The sequence below is a fragment of the Coregonus clupeaformis genome, chromosome 10, assembly GCF_020615455.1.
Source record: "Coregonus clupeaformis isolate EN_2021a chromosome 10, ASM2061545v1, whole genome shotgun sequence".
Classification (NCBI taxonomy): domain Eukaryota; kingdom Metazoa; phylum Chordata; class Actinopteri; order Salmoniformes; family Salmonidae; genus Coregonus; species Coregonus clupeaformis.
Genome location: NC_059201.1, coordinates 41,869,937 through 41,881,825, shown reverse-complemented (window position 1 = coordinate 41,881,825; position 11,889 = coordinate 41,869,937). Strand labels below are relative to the sequence as shown.

The 11,889-nt window shown below is 43.0% G+C and overlaps 1 protein-coding gene across 2 annotated transcripts; it reads right to left on the bottom strand.

Moving 5' to 3' along the window:
- Positions 1–3,383: 3,383 nt before the first annotated feature.
- On the bottom strand, positions 3,384–11,658 carry LOC121575106 (purine nucleoside phosphorylase). 2 transcript variants are annotated; one of them, XM_041887958.2, is made up of 6 exons: positions 11,479–11,658; positions 10,739–10,902; positions 8,220–8,323; positions 5,222–5,397; positions 4,762–4,952; positions 3,385–4,481 (listed from the first exon to the last, which is right to left on the bottom strand). In XM_041887958.2, the coding sequence occupies exons 1-6, from the start codon at positions 11,493–11,495 to the stop codon at positions 4,264–4,266; spliced, it is 870 nt and encodes a 289-aa protein (XP_041743892.1). In that variant the 5' UTR covers positions 11,496–11,658; the 3' UTR covers positions 3,385–4,263. The 2 variants fall into 2 exon arrangements, with proteins under 2 accessions (XP_041743891.1, XP_041743892.1); XM_041887957.2 differs by lacking the exon at positions 11,479–11,658 and having other exon boundaries at positions 3,384–4,481; positions 10,739–10,925.
- Between the last annotated feature and the right edge of the window lie 231 nt (positions 11,659–11,889).

The following is an 11,889-nucleotide window of genomic DNA, read 5'->3' as shown; positions in this document are numbered from 1 at the left end:
TCTGCCAGACAGGATCAGCCAGATCCGTCAGTCCGGCCATGAGCAGCCAGATCCATCAGCCAGCCATGAGCAGCCAGATCCGTCAGCCAGCCAGAGCAGCCAGATCCGTCAGCCAGCCATGAGCCAGCCAGCCAGGATCCGCCATTTAGTCAGGTGCTGCCCCTTAGCTCGGTGTTGCTCCTTATCCTGGTGCTGTCCCTTATCCTGGTGCTGTCCCTTAGCCTGGTACTGCCCCTTAGTCCGGTACTGCCCCTTAGTCCGGTACTGCCCCGTAGTCCGGTACTGCCCCTTAGTCCGATGCTGCCCCTTAGTCCGGTGTTGCCCCTTAGTCCAGGTGGGGTTAGTTGGAGGGTGGTCATTGGGAGGAGGCTACCGAAGCAGGTTGTGACTGCGGTGGGGTGGGGATCACGACCGGGGCCAGAGCCGCCACCGGGGACAGACGCCCACCCAGACCCTCCCTAGACTGTATGCTGGTGCGCCGGAGTGCGCACCTTTAGGGGGTACTGTCACACTCTGGCTCCAAGGACTGTGTGTTAGAGCCAGGGTGTATTTCATTTGGTGGTGTTGGGTTGGGTGAGTTTCATTTGTTTGTGTTTTTGGTGATTGGTTAATGACTCCCAATCGGAGGTAACGAGTGTCAGCTGTCGGCTCGTTATCTCTGATTGGGAGCCATATATATTCTGTGTGTTTTCTCCTGTGTTTTGTGGGTTATTGTTCCATGTTCCATGTTTCTGTCAGTGTTACAGAGGACTTCACTATCGTCATTTGTTGTTTTTTCGTGGTTGCTTTATTAAATAAAGTCATCATGTTCACTCCACGTGCTGCGTATTGGTCCGCTTCTTCAGACGATCGTGACACACATTTGCCATGGAAAGCCAGAGAATCCATGTTCCGCATTTACAGTTGAAGTCGGAAGTTTACATACACTTAAGTTGGAGTCATTAAAACTCGTTTTTCAAGCACTCCACAAATGTCTTGTTAACAAACTATAGTTTTGGCAAGTCGGTTAGGACATCTACTCTGTGCATGACACAAGTAATTTTTCCAACAATTGTATACAGACAGATTATTTCACTTATAATTCACTGTATCACAATTACAGTGGGTCAGAAGTTTACATACACTAAGTTGACTGTGCCTTTAAACAGCTTGGAAAATTCCAGAAAATGATGTCATGGCTTTAGAAACTTCTGATAGGCTAATTGACATCATTTGAGTCAATTGGAGGTGTACCTGTGGATGTATTTCAAGGCCTATCTTCAAACTCAGTGCCTCTTTGCTTGACATCATGGGAAAATCAAAATAAATCAGCCAAGACCTCAGAAAACAAATTGTAGACCTCCACAAGATGGTTCATCCTTGGGAACAATTTCCAAATGCCTGAAGGTACCACGTTCATCTGTACAAACAATAGTACACAAGTATAAACACCATGGGACCACGCAGCTCAGGAAGGAGACGCATTCTGTCTCCTAGAGATGAATGTACTTTGGTGCGAAAAGTGCAAATCAATCCCAGAACAACAGCAAAGGACCTTGTGAAGATGCTGGAGGAAACAGGTACAAAAGTATCTATATCCACAGTAAAACGAGTCCTATATCGACATAACCTGAAAGGCCGCTCAGCAAGGAAGAAGCCACTGCTCCAAAACCGCCATAAAAAAGCCAGACTACGGTTTGCAACTGCACATGGGGACAAAGATCGTACCTTTGGAAAAATGTCCTCTGGTCTGATGAAACAGAAATATAACTGTTTGGCCATAATGGCCATCGTTATATTTGGAAGAAAAAGGGGGTTGCTTGCAACCGTGAAGCACGGGGGTGGCAGCATCATACTGTGGGGGTGCTTTGCTCCAGGAGGGACTGGTGCACTTCACAAAATAGATGGCATCATGAGGAAGGAAAATTATGTGGATATATCGAAGCAACATCTCAAGACATTAGTCAGGAAGTTAAAGCTTGGTCGCAAATGGGTCTTCCAAACGGACAATGACCCCAAGCATACTTCCAAAGTTGTGGCAAAATGGCTTAAGGACAACAAAGTCAAGGTATTGGAGTGGCCATCACAAAGCCCTGACCTCAATCCTATAGAAAATGTGTGGGCAGAACTGAAAAAGTGTGTGCGGGCAAGGAGGCCTACAAACCTGACTCAGTTACACCAGCTCTGTCAGGAGGAATGGGCCAAAATTCACCCAACTTATTGTGGGAAGCTTGTGGAAGGCTACCCGAAACGTTTGACCCAAGTTAAACATTTAAAGGCAATGCTACCAAATACTAATTGAGTGTATGTAAACTTCTGACCCACTGGGAATGTGATGAAAGAAATAAAAGCTGAAATAAATCATTCTCTCTACTATTATTCTGACATTTCACATTCTTAAAATAAAGTGGTGATCCTAACTGACCTAAGACAAGGACTTTTTACAAGGATTAAATGTCAGAAATTGTGAAAAACTGAGTTTAAATGTATTTGGCTAAGGTGTATGTAAACTTCCGACTTCAACTGTAGAAGTATAGGTGCTGTCTTGTTATGCTGATAAGCAGTGCCTTGCCAGAAGAACTGAGCATCTCCATCTCCTCTCATTCTCCTCCCATATTGTGTCTTCCTCAGCTTCTCCCTCGATTTAGGCTTTAGCGGCTTTCCAATCCGATCAAATGGCTTCTTTAACACTTGTTTTCTTTCAAATATCCCTTTCATACCAAGGCGAAAAGCCACCAACTTTACCATCCTTTCAACTTTTTACCGCCTTTTCTTTATGTCTGAAAGGAATTGCTGTTAACAAAACATGTACTTTTATAGTGGTATTATGTTTAAAAGTCCCTCCAACGCCTCAGTGTAAAACCGGCTTTGGCAACCATTAAATCATGAACATTCTATTGTTGGCCGACATTAAACTTGTCCATTTCAATCCTATTTAGACTGTCTGCTGCTACTGTCAGCTGTCCAAGGTTACTATTAAAAAATCAGTTGGCGAGGACATTTGTTATCAAGCTATTAATGTGCAACTTTCTCAAATCGTCCTACAGATGTTTATCCAGGTCAGATTTATTTATTTATTTACATGATCAGATTCTAAGGTTTCTAAAGCACATACAAGCACCTACAAAATATCACTTTTTTGTTAAATAACAGCGGTTCCACACCTTCCTGTGACACTCAAGTTGTCTGGGAAAAATCATATTTCTATTATGTTATATTCCATTATATTCTTACTATAAAATATATGTGTGTTAACTCTGATCAGGGCAGGGGGATGTAAGTGTGTCTTATCTGTGTAGACCTTTCCTCCAGTCAAATGACCTAGTGGCCTCATGGGTGGAATGTTATTAATATTTGTAATTGCATAATTTATATATATATATACACCAAAGATCCGGTGTTTCTATGTCAAACAGTTTTATTATATTTCAGTCTTCTGTGATGTATATGAAGTGTAATATTGCCTACTTTCTTTTACAGGCAACATACCGTAAATCCTGTGTGAATTATGTATTTGGCTACAGGAAAATGACATAACACAATTCTTTCAGAATTCAATACCTTTTAAATGTGATAAAACATTTAATTGTCTGTGCAATCCTTACCCAATATCAGACAAACGTTGAGTAACAATGTACAATTGAAAAATATTATATTTTACATGAATGAAAAGCACTATATAAATCCGTAAATATGAATGTGCACAATTATATTAATCTATAGAATTCTCTGAATGTGACATTGATTTGTAATACGTAATATTTCATCATAAATAGAGCTGCATTATAATCTTTCACTTTTATTATCTGTGAACATGTATTAGCACACAATTGTGGATAGAAAGATGAGTTAATACAGCTGAAAAATAACAAGTTAAATTGTCCATTTGAGAGTACCGGTTTTTCACAACAAATACAAAATATACCACACATAAACCCCAGTAGTGATATCACAACATACAAATGTACAGACTGAACAGATTACATTATTGTTGATTTAACCCAAGCAATATTCAAGTCACTGACCAGGACACCGTGTTTGCATAACATGCCTACTGTAGCTGCAAGATTTGGAGTGATTTGGAGGGTTTTTGTTGTGCATCCGAAATGGCACCCTATAGTGCACTACTTATATGGAATAGGGTGCCATGGGCTCTGGTCAAAAGTAGTGCACTAGGGAACAGGGTGCCATTGGCCGGGTCGCTGTGGAATGTTGAATGTTTTCATCATGACGAGCGAGTCGAAATGTTTCGGTGTAGCTTCGCATCTTGCTGCTCTCTTCAGTTCAGCCCGTGTTGTTGTTGATGTCCATCCGGCTGACCAGCTCGGTGACCAGCATCTTCAGTGTTTGCGAGCGCAGCTTGCTGACCTCCAGAACAGCTTCGTGGTTAACAGACTCTGTGTCATCGTAGCTCTTCACCACCTTGTTGGTGATGAGAGAGAGGCCGAACACCCTCATGCCACAGTGGGTGGCTACCACCACCTCTGGTGCTGTGCTCATTCCTATGAGGAGAAGAGAAGGGAGATAAACACCTGCTGCTACTCATATCATATTATAATGCATTAGAATGGACACCTACATTTTTATGAACAGCCAATATTATTATGTACAAAGCACACCTCAGATGTCTGAGCAGATTTTGCCCCCAAATTATATCTTATCATGGCACCAATCACCAATCACTTTAATAGACAAGTCTGTCTAGAAGGCATTGCTGGCAAGAGAGCAAAACCCGATCAGGCTAGAATCTATCTGGGAGTGAACAAGCTCTAGTTCTCTCACCCACAGCGTCCACCCCCAGTCTGTGGAGGAGTCTGGCCTCTGCGATGCTCTCGAAATTGGGCCCTCCCACCATACAGTAAACCCCCTCCTGGACGAACTGAGAGACTCCCATGCTCTTACAGAGGTCAAAGGCTATCTTCCGCAGGTCCTTGTCATACACACCAGACATGGGAGGGAACCGGGGACCAAACCTGGTCAACACAAAACAACAATTTTCAAATTCAAGAATTGTGATGAATGTGAATGTGAATGTCCATCTATGAAGCTGAATAAAGAACACCAAGCAATGATGGGCTCTATTGCAGCATGTAGGCTACTGAACCACAGCACTAAAGGGTCACACAGCACCAAAGGCTCTTTGGAGTCGTTTCTGGTATTTTGGGGTTGTTTGTGGTCATTAGTAAGTAGGACCTATTGTAAAGTGAGAACCACTGACACTAGACTAGAGGATCTCACTCACTTGTCATCATTGGGTCCGTTGAGGGGATTGAGCCCGGCCAGACCAGGGAAGTTGATATGATCTTTGATGATCATGATGTCCCCAACCTGGTAGTTGTCTGCCAGCGAGCCTGCTGCATTGGTCACTATCAGGGTCTCCACCCCCAAGAGCTTAAATACCCGCACGGGAAAGGTAGTCTGTGTGAGAGTGAGAGAGAGACAGAGAGAGATTTCTGTACTGATATTTGCACATCATTATAACACTGTATAAAGCCATAATATGACATTTGAAATGTCTCTATTCCTTTGATACTTTTGTGAGTGTAATGTTTACAGTTTTTTTATTGTTTATTATCTATTTCACTTGCTTTGGCAATGTAAACATACACTACATGGCCAAACGTATGTGGACACGCCTTCAAATGAGTGGATTCAGCTATTTCAGCCACACCCATGCAATCTCCATAGTCAAACATTGGCAGTAGAATGGCCTGTACTGAAGGGCTCAGTGACTTTCCAATAAGTCAGTTCCTCAAATTTCTGCCCTGCTAGTGGAAATGTCTAGGAACAACAACGGCTCAGGCGCGAAGTGGTAGGCCACACAAGCTCACAGAATGTGACCGCCGTGTGCTGAAATGCAGAGCGCATAAAAATCGTATGTCCTCGGTTGCAACACTCATTACCGAACTGTCTCTGGAAGCAACGTCAGCACAAGAACTGTTCATCGGGAGCTTCATGAAATGGGTTTCCATGGCCGAGCAGCCGCACACAAGCCTAAGATCACCATGCACAATGCCAAGCGTCGGCTGGAGTGGTGTAAAGCTTGCCACCATTGGACTGTAGCAGTGAAAACGCATTCTCTGGAGTGATGAATCACACTTCACGATCTGGCAGTCCGACGGACAAATCTGGGTTTGGCGGATGCCAGGAGAACGCTACCTGCCCGAATGCATAGTGCTAACTGTAAAGTGTGGTGGAGGAGGAATAATGGTCTGGGGCTGTTTTTCATGGTTCGGGCTAGGCCCCTTAGTTTCAGTGAAGGGAAATCTTAATGCTACAGTGTACAATGACATTCTAGATGATTCTGTGCTTCCAACTTTGAGGAAGGCCCTTTCCTGTTTCAGAATGCCCCCATGCACAAAGCGAGGTCCATACAGAAATGGTTTGTCGAGATCGGTGTGGAAGAACTTGACTGGCCTGCACAGAGCCCTGACCTCAACCCCATCAAACACTTTAGGGATGAATTGGAATGCCGACTGCAAGCCAGGCTTAATCTCCCAACATCAGTGCCCGACCTCACTAATGCTCTTGTGGCTGAATGGAAGCAAGTCCCTGCAGCAATGTTCCAACATCTAGTGGAAAGCCTTCCCAGAAGAATGGAGGCTGTTATAGCAGCAAAGGGGGGACCAACTCCATATTAATGCCCATGATTTTGGAACGAGATGTTCGACGAGTAGGTGTCCATATACTGTAGTTTATGTTTCCCATGCCAATAAAGCCCATTGAATTGAAGAGAGAGAGAGAGAGAGAGAGAGAGAGAGAGAGAGAGAGAGAGAGAGAGAGAGAGAGAGAGAGAGAGAGAGAGAGAGAGAGAGAGAATAAGCCTAAAGTGGGACTACATATCCCCTTCAGTAACTGTCTGAGCTCAGAGCCGACTTCATAAAACCTGGAGTTGTGCAAGGAAGACAATAGAAGCATTGAATGGCGCCATGTGATGCAGGTCAACGTGATCACCCAAGGTCAGATGCTGTGACTCATTGGGTGCGTCTCAAATGGCACCTACTGTATTCCCAAATAGTGCACTACTTATAGTGCACTACCCAATGGCCCCTGGAGAAAAGTAGTGCACTATATAGGGAGCCATTTGGGGCACAGACATGGACTCTCCCATGCTAACATTTAGCTACAACAGTGCAGTAATATCTAACAATTCACAACAATACACACAAATCTGGTGAGGAAGTAAGTGAGTGAGTGGGTTGGTCGTTTGTGGTCAGCCAAACACTGCCTCCCAGTGAGGGATCAGCAGCCCCAGTCACATGGGCCTCATGCTGCAGATTACTCCCAAGCCAGAGCCCAATGGAGAAAGGAAGACAGACCAGCTACCATACCAGCTGCTGTTTCATAACCAGATTAGAGCTCCTCAAGTGCCAGACATGCCCTGTTCATTAGAAACCTTGACTCGTAGCCTTTCCTTCACTTTGGGTCATAAATTATGTTGAAATGCAACACAGCATGTCAAAATCATCTAAACAGTAAAGAAAATACTGAGCTATGGCTGTGGGAGAGTGTTGAGTCCCACTGTTTCTCATAGCCTTTAAAGGTCCTGATGAAGGCCTGGTGGGACGAAACGTCATGCTTTTAATAATAATAAAATTGTCTGCAAGAAAAAACAATTATAGCATTAGTTCTTTCTCTAGTATTTCTCTAGAATCGTGTCCTTTAATGGAATACATATGAGGAACCATTCCTCCTCCACCCTTCCTCTTCAATAAAGAACAACATTTGGTGTAATGCAAGGGTTAGGCTAGTGAGATCTGACTAATGCACTGATGAGAGGGGTGAGGCGGAGGGTTGAGGCTTGAATTGTGCATGGTTGAGTCATGACTAGGGGAGGGTGAGGGTTGAGAAGGAATGGTGAGGCTTGACTTGTGCATGGTTGAGTCATGACTAGGGGAGGGTGAGGGTTGAGAAGGAATGGTGAGGCTTGACTTGTGCATGGTTGAGACATGTTAACTATTTGGTGGAGAGCGGGTTGAGGAGGAATGAGGATGTACAGCTACAGTATTCAAACTTCAGACTTGAGACTGCATGATTTCCAAGAATACAAATGTTTGGTGAGCCATTCAAAGCTTGGTACCTGGGTCAAATGAGAACAGGATATTAGAATGCTGTGTTTCTTGGTAGTAATATTTGCTCCCTGTGAACAGTGACAGTTGTTATTTATTGTCTATTTATGCCAAGTGGGATGTGCATTAACACCTGTTTCTTAATACTGACCACTGTGATCTGGTACTGACCTTACAGAGTGAGTGTCCCTCATACATGTGGAAACGGCCCTGCATGCAAACACACGTCTTCCCTTTCAGCTCCCCAAACACCAGTCTCCCAGCATGTCCTTGCACTGTGAAGCCACACCCACACACACACACAAAGTCAGTTGTCACATAAACAACAGTCCAAAACCACACCTTTAACAATGCTGCTAAACTTGTTCCCTATATTTAAAGTGTAATGCTGGTTTATTTACATTAAAGATTCCAAGTTAGGATGGCCATTTGTCAGGATGGCTAAAGTGGTCAGCATAGCCATTTGTGGTGTGTTAGGTTGGTTGTGTTGATCGTTAATATTTTACTGTATATTACGATCTTATTGTAACAGGTTAAGAGAGTTGGGCCAGTAACCGAAAGGTTGCTGGTTTGAATCCCCGAGCCGGCAAGGTGGAAAATTCTGCCATTAACCCCCAACAACAACTGCTCCCCGTGCGCCAATGACGTCAATTAAGGCATCCCCGTGCACCTCTCTGATTAAGTGGGGTTGGGTTAAATGCGGAAGACACATTTCGGTTGAATGCATTCCCTTCCCAATCAGTTGAAGTCTGAAGTTTACATACACCTTAGCCAAATACATTTAAACTCAGTTTTTCACAATTCCTGACATTTAATCCTAGTAAAAATTCTGTCTTAGGTCAGTTAGGATCACCACTTCATTTTAAGAATGTGAAATGTCAGAATAATAGTAGAGAGAATGATTTATTTCAGCTTTTATTTCTTTCATCAAATTCCCAGTGGGTCAGAAGTTTACATACACTCAATTAGTATTTGGTAGCATTGCCTTTAAATTGTTTAACTTGGGTCAAATGTTTCAGGTAGCCTTCCACAAGCTTCCCACAATAAGTTGTGACTCCTGACAGAGCTGGTGTAACTGAGTCAGGTTTGTAGGCCTCCTTGCTCGCACACGCTTTTTCAGTTCTGCCCACACATTTTCTATAGGATTGAGGTCAGGGCTTTGTGATGGCCACTCCAATACCTTGACTTTGTTGTCCTTAAGCCATTTTGCCACAACATTGGAAGTATGCTTGGGGTCATTGTCCATTTGGAAGACCCATTTGTGACCAAGCTTTAACTTCCTGACTGATGTCTTGAGATGTTGCTTTAATATATCCACATAATTTTCCTTCCTCATGATGCCATCTATTTTGTGAAGTGCACCAGTCCCCCTGCAGCAAAGCACCCCCACAGCATGATGCTGCCACCTCCGTGCTTCATGGTTGGGATGGTGTTCTTCGGCTTGCAAGCAACCCCCTTTTTCCTCCAAACATAACGATGGTCATTATGGCCAAACAGTTCTATTTTTGTTTCAGAGGACATTTCTCCAAAAAGTACGATCTTTGTCCCCATGTGCAGTTGCAAACTGTAGTCTGGCTTTTTTAAGGCGGTTTTGGAGCAGTGGCTTCTTCCTTGCTGAGTGGCCTTTCAGGTTATGTTGATATAAGACTCGTTTTACTGTGGATATAGATACTTTATACCTGTTTCCTCCAGCATCTTCACAAGGTCCTTTGCTGTTGTTCTGGAATTGATTTGCACTTTTCGCACCAAAGTACATTCATCTCTAGGAGACAGAACGCGTCTCCTTCCTGAGTGGTATGACGGCTGGTCCCATGGTGTTTATACTTGCGTACTATTGTTTGTACAGATGAACGTGGTACCTTCAGACGTTTGGAAATTGCTCCCAAGGATGAACCAGACTTGTGGAGGTCTACAATTTGTTTTCTGAGGTCTTGGCTGATTTCTTTTGATTTTCCCATGATGTCAAGCAAAGAGGCACTGAGTTTGAAGGTAGGCCTTGAAATACATCCACAGGTACACCTCCAATTGACTCAAATGTTATCAATTAGCCTATCAGAAGCTTCTAAAGCCATGACATCATTGTCTGGAATTTTCCAAGCTGTTTAAAGGCACAGTCAACTTAGTGTATGTAAACTTCTGACCCACTGGAATTGTGATACAGTGAATTATAAGCAAAATAATCTGTCTGTAAACAATTGTTGGAAAAATTACTTGTGTCATGCACAAAGTAGTGGTCCTCTGTAGCTCAGCTGGTAGAGCACGGCGCTTGTAACGCCAAGGTAGTGGGTTCGATCCCCGGGACCACCCATACACAAAAAAAAATGTATGCACGCATGACTGTAAGTCGCTTTGGATAAAAGCGTCTGCTAAATGGCATATTATATTATTATTATTATTATTATTATTATTATTATTATTATTATTATTATTATTATGTCCTAACCGACTTGCCAAAACTATAGCTTGTTAACAAGAAGTTTGTGGAGTGGTTGAAAAAACTGTTTTAATGACTCCAACCTAAGTGTATGTAAACTTCCGACTTCAACTGTATGTTACACAAACTTCTGCCAATGGTACATGTCAATATTCCCGGCCCCCAACTCTCTCTCTCTCCTCTTGTTCTAGATCTCGTCATTTCTTTCTCTCTCCATCTCACCATCTCTCTCTATTTATCTTTCCCTTTCTCTCACCTGTGCTCTGTGGGAACCCAGGGATGTCGGAGTAGGGGAAGGAGTCCTGGCACTTGAGAGCGTCGGCCAGCATGCCCAGACCGGAGCCACAGATGATGGCCACTTTGGGCCGGTGCTGCGTCTGAGACAGGAGCCAGCTGGCTGTCTTCTGATAGTCATCATAACTGAGGGAGGAAGTGGAGAACATTGTGACTCACACTGTCTAGAGGGATTTTAAGACAAAAAGTATTGTATGTTGCATTGGGAATGTTCACATATTGGAATGTCTTGCAATCCAGACTACATGTGATTTTACTTAACATACATTAAGGGTGTATAACACAGGGTAAATTCGAACTGAAGTCATCCAATTCAGGAATTTTTTTGAAATTATGATTTTAAAAAAATAAAAGCTTTAAAAGAAATTGCTTCTCCTTTTCACTTTATTGAGAAGTCATTGTATATCATATACTCAGATACACTTATGGAATTATTTCAGTATGAGTGAGATGTCCTGTTGTCTGTCAGACCCTAAGGGTTGGCTTACAGAAGTTGTGCAATCCGACTCATTATTGCCATAACACTGCCGAAGAGGTATTCATTTGTCTAACCTAAGTGGTACAAAAACATCTGAGAGAATAAGGAACTCCATAACCACATAAGAGATACATTTACTTATAAGAGATAGATTTAATCCTGTAAAAAAAATATGAACACTAGAAAACACAATGAAAAAGTAAAGGGAAAAAGCAATGACTTACCAGATCTGATCTTTCATTTTGAAGGTAATGTGGTTGATATAGGTCTTGCCCAATGATATAGGTCTTAGAATACAGCCCAATGTTGATGCTGTGATATTTGTTAAGATGTGGGATCTGCCCCTAGATGATATAACAGAGTACTAGGTATAGACACTGCCGTGTGGACACAGTGTTGTGTGAATGAAGTCACAGTCTCTTTGGCTGCAGTTAAATAGACTCTGTGCCAGTTCCAGAGTAGTCACATGGTCCCTGATTGGTCAGAACCTTGCCATGGCCAATAGCATTAACAAATAGAATACTCTCTAGTAGAGAGGTGTGTCAGTGGTTTGTGTGCGTAAGGGACAAATTGTATTGAAATATTTTTGAAGGTATTGTTTGATAGTAACGTATCCCGCCCACCAGCTGGCTCTG

What these genes read in the sequence shown, in the direction of transcription:
- LOC121575106 (XM_041887957.2), bottom strand. Translation starts at nt 10,925, where the DNA reads ATGTTCTCCACTTCCTCCCTCAGTTATGATGACTATCAGAAGACAGCC. An exon ending in TGGGTTCCCACAGAGCACAG is followed by an intron (nt 8,324 to 10,738) that starts GTGAGAGAAAGG and finishes GTGGCTTCACAG; the next exon opens with TGCAAGGACATGCTGGGAGA. An exon ending in ACTGGGGGTGGACGCTGTGG is followed by an intron (nt 4,482 to 4,761) that starts GTGAGAGAACTA and finishes TTCTCCTCATAG; the next exon opens with GAATGAGCACAGCACCAGAG.